The sequence below is a fragment of the Hoplias malabaricus genome, chromosome 2 (genome assembly GCF_029633855.1).
Source record: "Hoplias malabaricus isolate fHopMal1 chromosome 2, fHopMal1.hap1, whole genome shotgun sequence".
Taxonomy (NCBI): Eukaryota; Metazoa; Chordata; class Actinopteri; order Characiformes; family Erythrinidae; genus Hoplias; species Hoplias malabaricus.
The window spans coordinates 44,205,322-44,217,779 of record NC_089801.1 but is presented as its reverse complement, the minus strand read 5'-3'; the positions used below and the strand labels follow the sequence as shown (position 1 = coordinate 44,217,779).

The 12,458-nt window shown below is 38.9% G+C and overlaps 1 protein-coding gene across 3 annotated transcripts in view; it reads left to right on the top strand.

The window, feature by feature from the left end:
- sorbs2a (sorbin and SH3 domain containing 2a) overlaps nt 1-12,458 on the top strand; it is a 75,655-nt gene extending 63,197 nt beyond the window's left edge. For all 3 annotated transcript variants that reach the window (XM_066659824.1, XM_066659823.1, XM_066659822.1), the window contains 7 exons: nt 468-565; nt 1,456-1,570; nt 2,042-2,170; nt 2,423-2,587; nt 7,494-7,531; nt 7,614-7,720; nt 9,236-12,458. In XM_066659824.1, coding sequence (XP_066515921.1) covers nt 468-565; nt 1,456-1,570; nt 2,042-2,170; nt 2,423-2,587; nt 7,494-7,531; nt 7,614-7,720; nt 9,236-9,297 — 714 coding nt within the window. In that variant the 3' untranslated portion in view covers nt 9,298-12,458. The remainder of the gene's footprint in view (nt 1-467; nt 566-1,455; nt 1,571-2,041; nt 2,171-2,422; nt 2,588-7,493; nt 7,532-7,613; nt 7,721-9,235) is intronic.

The following is a 12,458-nucleotide window of genomic DNA, read 5'->3' as shown; positions in this document are numbered from 1 at the left end:
AAAATTACAACATTAACTCCTTTTGACCTGTGATAGGAAGAATCAAGTCTCTATTGTTGCCACTCCGGGCACAGCACTGCATTACCTTTGAGGCTCATGTAATTTTTGGAAATCTGAATACATCCACAGATCTTTTTGTCCATTTTTCCCCTATGAGGAGACTACTAAGCACTATGGGTCTGAAAGAACTTGTAACTCTAATTACTGAGAAAAGCATATAAACAAAACAGAATGATTGTAGAAAGTGCTTCTATTTGTGAAGCCCAGACCTCAACATCAATGAATGTGATTAAAACTCCTAATTACAAAGTCAAATATGTTGTTGTTTTTGCAAAAATGCTAACATAGGACAACTTTGTGTTGTCCTATGATTAGTCCTATGATTTGTGTTGTCCTATGATTAGTCCTATGATTTGTGTTGTCCTATGATTAGTGGAGGGTTGACAACCTCTCTGGGTTTCTCCTAGGTCTCCACTAAGCAGATGACCTATCTCATATTGTCTTCTCTCCTCCATCAGAGACAGTCTGCCAGGGCTATTTACGATTTCAAAGCTCAATCTAGCAAGTGAGTACACACACACATGCTGCTAAGCCAAACCGCTAACCACGTCAGTGCATGAAAAAAACATCACGAATGCACACTTTCTATGGCGGTTGTGTTTTACATTTTTGTGTCCTTACTTTCCAAAGTAAAATGCATATAAATTAAGAAATAACAACGTGGCTACCTTAAAATTGGAGTTAACTGCATGTCCAATAATTTGACAGAGAAAGTATGTCTTTAATTCTGTCATACTTTTTTCTTGGAATTAACTGCAAATTTGAAGGTAAATATTTTGTTTTGAAGTAAGTGTTAAAACATACACATGCTGGGGTAAGACATTTTGTTTGGGCTGATTTAGTTTGTGTATGACCATTATGTGCATGAATCTGTTTTGGACTTGCTTGTTATTGCATGCAAGCTGTATTTCTTAACATAAATCTGCATTTGCCCTGTCATTCACCAATTATGAGCTTGATCCTTGGTGATGCCATAGCCCTCTGAGAGGGCACCAAGGCCCACTATTTTACATATCACTCATGTCTATGACATGACTGAATTTATCTGGTAGGGTTCTCCTCCAAGTGTGTAGAGCTGTTTATTTACATGGTATCAGCGGCAGTTTGAAGCGATAGCCAGAACCTTCATGTGTAAGAAATTGTCTTGTAGTGATGTTTATAGTGAGGTGGCATTGCACCTTTATTGGTTCCGGAATACTAAGATCAGTGATGATGGATTATAAGATTAAATAGATTTTTTGGCCAAATATTTTCTGACATATTTGTAAAGTGAAAACAAAACTTAAGTCAATTCATGACATACAAAGGAATCTATTCACACCGCTCAGAGATTTACATCTCTGATGTAGTGCTCTGCTTTGTATATGTGTGTGTGTGTGTGTGTGTTTACATTAGGGAGTTATCCTTTAAGAAGGGCGACGCAATCAACATTATTCGACAGATCGACAGTAACTGGTATGAGGGAGAGCACAGAGGACGCATTGGAATCTTCCCAGTTACTTATGTAGAGGTAAGTGACTTTGTGTGTTTGTGTGTGAGACTGAGATTGAGAGAGGTAACAGCACTATTATTTCATTGTTAAGGTTTGGTTGGAAACAAATGGGTTAAATATTGAACCACCTTTCAGAATATGTATCCCATCTGTGGGGTCTTGGTGGATCATTTTAACCCTTCCAGTGCTTAGGATTCCAGGGATTGAACTGAAGATTTAACACACAGGTTAGAGTTGGAAAACAGCTGCGGTAGCTCTCTGCAAGGGCTGCTTACTGAAGAAATCACTGTAAAACTGCAGAATACAATATAAAATATATGTTGTGATTAACAAATGTCCAATAAAAAAATGCAATAACTTTTACCGTTTTTTTAAACATTGTACTGTAAACTGGAATTGTCCGGTTAGTAATGAGGGCTCATGTTATATTTGCTGAAGAAGAAATGTTATGACAGTATATATGTGTTGGTTCTTCTCCTGTTTTTCCAGAAAGTTGTGTCTCCGGAGCGGAAGCAGCCAGCACGCCCCCCTCCCCCAACACAGGTCAGAGACCTTGGGGAAGCAGTGGCTCGATACAACTTCAATGCTGATACTAATGTGGAGCTTTCACTGAGGAAGGCAAGTCCTCTAATTTCAATATGTGACTGTTTATTGTACTGGGTGGATATCTGAGTGGTGTGTGTGTGTGTGTGTGTGTGTGTGTGTATTTTGCCTGGCCAATGTCATAAATAACTATAATTATATCATAATTATAAAAATAATTATATCATATTGAGTACATAATTTGGAATAGCAAACTTCACACTGCTAAACACACAAATGTGTATATAGGGGGATTATATACAGTGTGTGTGTGTGTGTGTGTTATAGGGAGAGAAGGTGATTTTGTTGAGAAAAGTGGATAAGAACTGGTTTGAAGGGAGAATTCCTGGCTCAAATAAACAGGGGATATTCCCAGTCTCCTATGTTGATGTCATCAGAGGATCCCCCTCTAAGAGCCCCACCCACCATGGAGACTCACACAAGGGCCACAAGGTAAAGAGTCGATAGCAGCACTTCTTTTGTGTTCATGACCAATCATATTTAAATATGCTGTGGTGATAATGTATTGTATGTCACAGTCCCATCCTTCCATTTTTCCTTCACTCTTTGTCTTTCTCTACTTCTCTGAAAGCCCTCCCTATTTTCTCTGCCTCGACCTGGCTCTGCCCCCTGCTCCTGTCTCCAAGATATCACCAGTGAATGGCTTTCCCTCACATTGGGTGGCTCCACCCATTCCCAATCTTGCTGTAGCTCTCCAGCCCCACCCACTCCTCCACCCTTTCCCAGTACCCTTCACTGCCCAAGGCCACACCCACCCACCCAGAATCACATTCCTGTGCTTGTCCAAGAACCAGTGATACTGGAGCCTTTACCTCCACCTGTCAGAAGTAGCTCTGTCTCCCCCATTCTAGACCACTCCAACCTACTTCACAACATGAATGACCGTAGCCCTCTAAGTCTTGGAAGTGATCAGCTCTTCCACGGGGTGGACCACACAAATTGCACAACACCATTAGTCAAGGTATTGTGCAGTATTTTGGTTGACCAATCAGAAAACCAAAACAAAACAGGGGTATGTCCTGATAGGTTAACACTAGCCGTCAAATCAGAAAGTTCAGCCAGAGACAAAGAGAATGAGCTCTACAGGAAACCCAGGGTAGAGCTCTTGTCAGTCCAACTGAACCACCAGTCAGAGCCCTCCAGCCCAGTGACTGACAGCATGTGGGCGGGGCTTCCACAACTGTACATACAGGAAGAGGGTGATGAGCCAATCAGTTCTCCTCCATCAGCTTCTATACACAGAGGTTCAGAACAAGAGGTAGAATTCACAATGTGCCACTTTGGCTAGTTACAACCACCTCAGTGTTCTCTATCTATCTATCTATCTATCTATCTATCTATCTATCTATCTATCTATCTGTCTGTCTGTCGGTCTGTCTATCTATCTATCTATCTATCTATCTATCTATCTATCTATCTATCTATCTATCTGTCTGTCTGTCTGTCGGTCTGTCTATCTATCTATCTATCTATCTATCTATCTATCTATCTATTTGTTTGTCTTTAAATTCTTTATGAAATGGTGATGCAGCCTTGTTGTATCAGTAATATTTAGTGCTGAATTTAGTGCTAATTATCAATTTTGCAAATTAATTATTTAGCTAGCAAACCAGCTAGCTATATTGCTAGTTGTGTAGCTATCCAATTTTTTTCATCTAGTGTAGCTAATTTGCTAGCTGTCTTATTTAGCATTTTAGCCCAGAGATAATTTGCTACTTATTGTTGCACTTTATCCATCTAGATATGTGTATAATTTAACTGTCTAATTAAATTATTTGACTTTTTAATTTATTTATCTAGCTATCTAATTGTTAGGTTTGTTTCTATATATATATATATAACCTATCTAAATTTGCTATGTAGTTCTCTAATTTGGGCATATATCTATATTTATATACAGACATTAATATCTTTGTAATTCATTTAGCATGCTAACTATCTTATTTGGTTTTAAAGCTATCTGTTTGATTTATGTATGTAGCTATGTGTATAATTTAGTTATCTATTTGATTTAATTATCTATCTTTCATCTATCTGTCTAGTTAAGCCTTCTAGCAATTTACCTATCTTTCCATTTATTCTTGCTGTTTAGTTATATATCTATCGGTATATCTCTCCACCTGTTTGTTTATAGATTCTGTCATAATTTAAACTCTGTTGTATGGGACTGATCTGTTGGTTTATAGAAACTATCCATCACTTAGACACAAAAGTAATAGCGTTCTCCTTCTCTTTGTTAGGCTGATCCCTCTCCTGTTATACACTCCACTACTTCCTGCTCGGCACCTCTGCTTATCACTCCATCACCTCTCCCTTCCCTTCCCCCCATCTCTCCTCTGACACCCTTCCCCTCCTCATTATCACCTTTCAAGAACCTCTCTCATCCACCATCACATTCTTCTTCTCCTTCCTCTATTAATCCTTTGTCTCTTTTTTGCACTCCACTCTCTGCATCACTCTTTCCTTGCCCTGTCCCTCCATCCACTCCAGTGACCTCCTCCACCTGTTGCTCCCCTCCACCTTTTTTTCTCACCTCTCTTCATTCCATTTCTTCCTCACATACCCACCCTTACATATCTTCCTCCTCTTCTCACCGTCCCCATTCCCCTCCCGTTCCCTCTTTTCCTCCGATATATCCCTCACAGCAACCTCTCCTTCCCTCTATTCCTGCCTCTCCTCCCTCCACTCCCTCCCCTCCTTCAGAGCGAGCTCTCATCATCCCACCCACTTCTTTCTCTTCTTCCTCTGAGCGAACTATACATCCCGAGATTCCTTCATTATCGTCTTCCTCAGAGACAACTGCATCCCCCACAGTTACACCATCCTCATCTCTAGAGTGGACTACATCTCCCAGAATTCCATCCCTGTCTCCTTCTCTTCCCTTGGAGCTGAATTATCTTCCTACAATTTTACCATCTTCTCCCTCGAAGCAAAATACATCTCCCTCTACTTCCACAATTCCACACTATCCTTCCTCTGAACAGAATAAATGTCCCACAGTTCACTCCTCTGTTTCTTCTCACTCAGAACCAATAGTTCTGCTGTCCTGCCCCTCTGAGCAAACTACATCTCCCAGAATTCCATGCTCAATTTCCTTAGAACAAACTATATCCCCCATAGTTCCACTCTCCTGTTCCTTGAAACAAACTACACTTCCCACAATTCCATGCACTTCTTCCTTAGAAAAAAATACTGTGAAAATACCACTTTCCTGTCCCTCTGAACAAACTGCTTTTCCCACAGTTCTCCCCAGTTTTCATTCTTCTCCCAAAAAACTACCATCATCATTAGTTTTTCATTTGGATCAAACTGCATCTCCCACAATTCCACTCTATTCTTTCTCTGAGCAAACTTTATCTCCCACAAATCCACCCTCATCTCCCAGAATTCCACACTCTTCTTCCTCTGAACAAACAACATCTCCCACACGTCCACCCTCTTCTCCCTGTCAAAAAACTACATCTCCAACAGTTCCACTCTCCTTTCCCTCTGAACAAACTACATTTCCCACAGTTCCATCCCCTGGTCCCACTGAAAAATCTTCCACAATGCCATTCCCCTCAAATGAAACTACATCTTCCACAATTCCAGTCTCCTGTCCCTCAAACTTCCAGCAGTCCTACACTCCTCCAAGCTTTTCCCTACCATCTGCTCATCCCTCTGTACTCCCTCTCTCCACTCGTTTTCAACACCATTCTCCCCACGTTAAGGTAAAAAGAAAGAACATGCAACTGTTTATTACAGTGGAATGGAATGAAAGTGACTCAGCCCTGCTCTCTAACTCTATCTCTAACTGAGACAGTGGGTGTGAGTAAGACTGGATCAGCATGTGGTGGAATGTCGACTGCTTTGAAAATGAATGAGAAATTAAATTAAATAAAAGGCTGTTTTTGGATCTCAAACTGTCGACATTGAGACATGTTGACATGTTTTTTGCTGTGTATTTAAATAGAAACTAACATAACTCTTTTTTAAGCAACAGTGAAGATGCCGCATTCAGTCACAAGTAAAAACAGTGATTAATATTTATAATTGATAGTAATACAAAAAAAAGTGTCTGGAAACCAGTCAGCTTATCTTAAAAGCACTTGCTATGTTGTTTTAGAAAAATCAATTTAATTACAATATTACTTCTCAAAAATTTGCTTATGCGGATGCAAGTTATTTATGATGGCAGCTGTTTTGCTCTCCTCCATTTATATATGACTGTGTACAAGACAGTGCCATATTTACTGTATATTGCATTATTTTGTAATATTACATTTTGTAGTACTGTCCAAAAACTGAACTCTCGCAATGCACATGTGATGTACCTTACCGTACTGGATAGCGGATACCCATGATAAACTGTGTGTAAAACAGAGATGCTGCAGGTAAATAACTTTCCAAACACACAGTAACCCACATGCATCCCAAGAAGGATATTTTAATGCAATATATATAATGTGGTACTTTATGAAACAGCATGTTCAGGCTCATGCACCCACTGAATGCAGGTAGGCTCAGGACCCACAGACAGACAATGAATGAACGAATGAATGAATGTTCAGACTCTTCACTTGTATGCAGCAAGGTCATTGGTGAGAATATGTGACATGACATATATTTTCTTTATGCATTGGTATCTGTCGACTCGCAGTAATAAGCAAAATCTGCATGAAGTTGTGTCTCAAATTCTTCACTATCCTCATGAATATTGTTCCGCATAGTAGTGCATTATATAGTGAGTAATGTAGGGAATAGTGAGTAGGGGGACTTTTTTTTCTGTGCACATGTGTGCATAATCGTTTACTGTATTTTGGCCTGTATTTGTTAGTTTATGGCTAAACAGACCTTTAACCTAAAAATGTGGAGATAAACTGCATGTACGGACTGACACTAAAAGAATGCTTGGTTTTGTGTTGTGTTTGGTTAGTTGTGTGCAATGTGTTCTCACGGCTTTCCCTGGGTGTGGCTTTTACAGATGCTTTATAAGCAGGACATTGTGGTGGAGGGCAAGCCGCCCCGGAGCCCTATCTCCAGCAGGAGGCGCTGTATGTCACCCTCCTTTTCCTCCAGTAGGGCGCGAAGGGTAGGACTGTGATGTGTGGTGACATTAGCAACAGTGCACGCTGGGAAATGGAGTCCTCTCTAACGTGACTTCTTGTAGTTATCTCTGCATGGATAACCTAAACATATGGAGTTGGTTGTTCTCTGCTTATTAAAGGATGAGGTTTGCAGTGAGCCTCTGTCTGCTCGCGGGTTTGGAGTGACCTCCCATTCTGGACAAGCCCCAGTGATGTCATACAATGAATCAACAAAATACTAATACTGCTCTCTCTCTCTCTCTCTCTCTCAGAGAATGATGCAGGAATCTCTCCAAGGGACAGGAGAACCGTAAGTGTCTTCATGTGATTTTTCCCTTCATCTTATACTGACCCCTATTGGCCTTGATGTATCAAAGATTTGTTATTCACAGGTTCCAGGCCGTGTATAACTATGTTCCCCGCAATGAGGACGAGCTGGAATTACGAGAAGGGGACATCATTGAGGTTGTGGAGAAGTGTGACGATGGCTGGTTCGTAGGTGTGTCACCTCCTACATTATTTTATCATTGGCCACATCATCAAAAACATCCCCCTTCTACTGACACTCACTGGCCACTTTATCAGAAACGCCCCCTGCCTTCTGATAAAATGGCCAGTGAATGTCAGTAGAAGGGTGGTGTTTCTGATAAAGTGGCCAGTGTGTGGAAGCATATTTTATAAGAATATAAGAAGGAGGCAGTCGTTCTGTTTAAGCCTGTGAACATGTATTGCCCCTTAGTGGACAGTTGGAGATAGAACCCATACTGTATATAATGTGTGTGGAATTGAAATGACTGTAATCACTCACAAAGATCATTTTACACTGAGCTCCAGACTTCCAAATTTAGATTTAAACACAGTTAATGAGCCAGACCCTCCTGACCACTGCTTAGAATTGCTCATATCCTGCAGGATTTAGAGTGTGTATGAATTACTGAACATTTTAAATCCCCACAGAAATACAGCAGCAGCTGCGCATGAGCATTAGGTCACTATGCCCAATGCCAAGTGTCACTGCTCTGTCATTATGACTGTAAAAATATCAGAAGTCTATACATTTCTGTTTAGTGAAATGTTTAAGACCACTGATACTGACTTCTGCAGGAATTCTGAAAACTGGGTGGATTCACCCTTCAAGTGTTGGCAGCTGTTTGCCCCTGGAGTGGTGTTAACTGTTAGGCTCAGTTTCTTGTGGCATTGTACACCAATGAATCCAGGGAAGGTTAGCAGCAGGAGGTTGAACTATTGGTTAGAGCTCCAGCACTCCAGAGAACACAGCTCCACTGCACCCAGCCTTCACTGGCATATTAAATACAGTTAGGTAGCAGTCTGGCTAACTCACCAACCGTAACCACGACTATAATGATATGACATCGCCATCGATGTCCATTAGGTGGCGCTCAGCCGATCAGAGCCACGTTATATAGAGCATTACTTGAGAATGTCTTGTCATTTTGTTAGACAACAGAGGAATGGGTCTCAATGGAGCAATTGACCATTTATACACCCATTTCATCAATGCAGAACAACAACAAATATCTGAGCACCAGTCTCACCTTTTACATCTTGTAAAGTCCTGTTATAAGACTATAAATGTGCTGCATCTGTGATGATGACGTCAGTGAGTGCAACTCAGTAGCAGTAATGCTAGTGTGTCTATTGAACCAAAACCCCTTAACTGTAGAATAAACTAAATTATTCTGGTAAAATTTCTTTGTTTTTTCCATTTTCTTATATATTTTTTTTCTTGCGTTCCAAAATGAATGCAAGATTCAGGACAAGTGTTTATAAACTGTATTTAAACAATGTTATAGCACTATGCTTAAATGTAGCTTTTAGCCATTTAGTGCCATTCACTCCCATTTAATGAGGGCTCATTCAAATCTGTAATGTAGCTAAGTTTTAACGTCTGCTAGGTATTGTTAGCGTTTTAGCTTTTTATCTTGTTTGAAAATGCATTTCACACATGTATTCTTCGTCTGTGTTTTCTTCTCCTCTCTCTCTCCGAATCCAGGAACTTCTCGGAGGAGCAGGATGTTCGGAACGTTCCCAGGAAACTATGTTAAGCCACTTTAACTCTAACAACGATTACAGCACAACTACGGCAACTCCTATGCCTTCTGTATAGGGCCAATGTGGAACCTCAGCTCTTGAGTGTGTGTGGGTGTGTTTGTTACTTGTGTGTGTATTCTCATGCAAAAACAATGTTAGCTCTCACTAGCCATCAGTCAACTGAATTATATATTTTTATTTTCTTTTTTTTCCTCATTTTCTGTTTGATAAAAAAATTAAAAGTTTGTGTTCATTTTAAAGCAACACTAGGTAGAATTTAACCATAGAATTACAGATTGTAAATCATTTTGATGGTCCACTGAGTTCAATAGGGAGAATAGAGCCACTCTCGTTGCTATTCTGCTCTAAAAGTGAATTACACTCAAAAACTTTAGGGTGAGCCCATGAGCAAAAAGTACCCAATTTTACCTAGTCTTGCTTTAAACTTTTAGCTTTTTTTCCTTATAATTCAGCAGCTCACGATGGTATTTACAGGCGCTATAATAATATGTAATTATTTAGTGACAATATTTTCCAATAAGCAATAGTATCTGGTTATATGGGTAGGAAATGTGGAGAGAAAAATGATAGACAACTACAGAGTCATTCAGTGTCTGAAAATGTTTGTGCGTGTTTAGAGATATAGCTAAATGAAGGTCTATAGCAAGAATGTGTATGTGGAGTTTTCAATTCTTAGCAAAATATTTTATGTAAAAAGAAGAGTGTAAGTCGATTTTGGAGATTTTTTTTTGGACTTTAAGTGAACAACAGCGAATTTGTTTAATTTTTTTATTTTATTTTTAATTTAAGGAAATCAGTTTTGCATCAATGCAAAAGTTCACAAGTGGATTTTGGAGACTTTTTTGGGGTTATTTTTAATGAATGATTTTTGCATAAAAGCAATAAGAAATTCTGTGTTAGGTTTTCATCCTCTTTGTGTACAACCACACTATATATATATACATATATATAGTGTGTGTGTGTGTGTGTTAACTATATATTGCTCGTACTTAGGGCAAAATCTGAAAAAGATGTCAGTGTATATGCAATGGGGGAAATTATTACTTGCCGTAACGGATGAAGTATTATTTTCCTGGACATGCCAATCCATGTCCATCAGTCATTTGTGCTAAAATGCTTTCAGATGAAATGTTCAGTTGTCCAGAACTTGATTTGTCCAGTAGTAGTAAACAGAGGTGACCAGACGATTTGCTAGTCCTGTGTGACTGATCCGTTCTCTGAGATAATCACACGAATCCACTGTGCAAAAAGTTCACTAAATGTTAGCATATATTCTTGTGAGACTTCTGTCAAGTTTGAGGGCAATAACAGAATGATCAGTTACAGAGCAAGATTTAAGGTTAAGCGTAGGCAGGGGCAGATTTTTCATCCAAAACAGACCCCCAGGAAAGTCTAATGTTGTTTCTTTCATACAACATTTCTTCTGAAATTAGGATTATTTAGTATTCTCCCAGTAGGTGGCGCATATAGAAGGTATGAGGTGGGCAGTCACAGAACAAAGGAAACATCAGCCAGTAGCATTGGATGGGAGAAACAACCCTGAAAATCTGTCAAACCCACCCATTACAAAACCTGAGTGCGAAAAATCCTCTCGAGCGCAAAAGAGCCAGAAGGAAACACATGGGAAACTTTAAAATTGAGAAGTTAAAAACCATTCAAAAATGGGGAAAAAAGGCAGTTTGAGGATGAGATAATGATCAGTGCGGATGCAGGTTCTCTGTGCTTGTGGGTTTCACATTTGCAATTTACATACGCAAAATGTTAAATCTTACAGTTTTATGTTTTCCATCTGGTGTTTTTTCATTCTCTACATTTGACGTTGATGTGCCACCATAACTATGACAGTAAGAACAGTTTCTACTCTTCTGAAAATTAGAAGCTGTGTGGGGGCACCTGAATGTACAGGACTTTATGAAGGGGTGTCTATAAATGTTTGAACATATTGTGTATGAAAAATTGCAAAATGGATTCCTTATTTTACTTTCAAATGTAATCAAGAACTGAAGCCATCACCTTGACCTACTACTGGATATTCAACAGTACTGACATTGTGGCCTAATATAAAGATTTCTGGATAATATTCTGAGCTTTAAATAAAGGACTGGTGTCTTTTATTATGAAGATTTTATGAATATAAGGGTTTGAAGTTATGTTGGTTTGAATGTTAATAGACTTGATATAAATTTGTGTGAGAAATAGATCTGTACGGAAGAGAAACCTTTGTTTTTTCCTGCTCTGTCACTCACTCTCATTTTTGGTCACACTACATATTTTTTTTGTCACAGTGTGGCTCTAAAGCGGCTTATTTTCACAGGATTCACTTTGTAAAATGACGCACAATGTACCAGGGTTCATAAATGAGTTTGAAGACCTTTTATAAAAGCGCTTGTTTTGGATTCAACTTAGTTTTGAAATGATTAAAATCTTCTGGTGGATAATTCAGCATTGAGAGTATTTACTGTGTGAGGAGGAGTGTGGGTTTCACTGTGTTTAACTCTTGTTCCCATGTTTTTAACTGTGACTGTCAGTGTCTAACACTGTGTATTGGGGAAGCCTCTCCCTTCTCACATACTGGAGTCTGTGTGAAATCCTTGACTTACTGCCTCAGAATCATGCCTCTTCCACAGGATAAATTATAATATGTCATAGTATGTATTTATCTGTCAAAATTCTGGTTCCTCTGTCAAAATCTTTTTTATATAGTTAAATATGTACAATATGAAAATAAGCACTTTTTTCTAATCTTTTTTCAAAAACTTTCTCAAAAAATTTCATTAAATTTTTCAAACATTTTCATTTCACGTTTCTGAATAGATTTTATTTTTACATTTTTTTACATAAGAATCACCTGAGGTTTCTTTATTTTGAAAGAAAAAGTCATGAGTCATATTTTGAATACACATTTGACATTATTTGAGATAGTAAGTCAGAAATTTCACATAACGCTGCCAGTAATGTATGTGTAAAATCAGAGTGTGTGTTTGTGTGTGACAGCAATCTTTTTAAAGCACCTTAAACACATTAGTTGTGATGTATAAGAGTTTTCTGCTGCACTTTTCTGGTTTGCATTTTTTTTCATGAGCTTCACCAGCTATGGCTCTGTTCCATTATTTTTTTTTATGTCACGTTTATGGACTAGCTTCATAAAGTCTTTGTTCACTCAC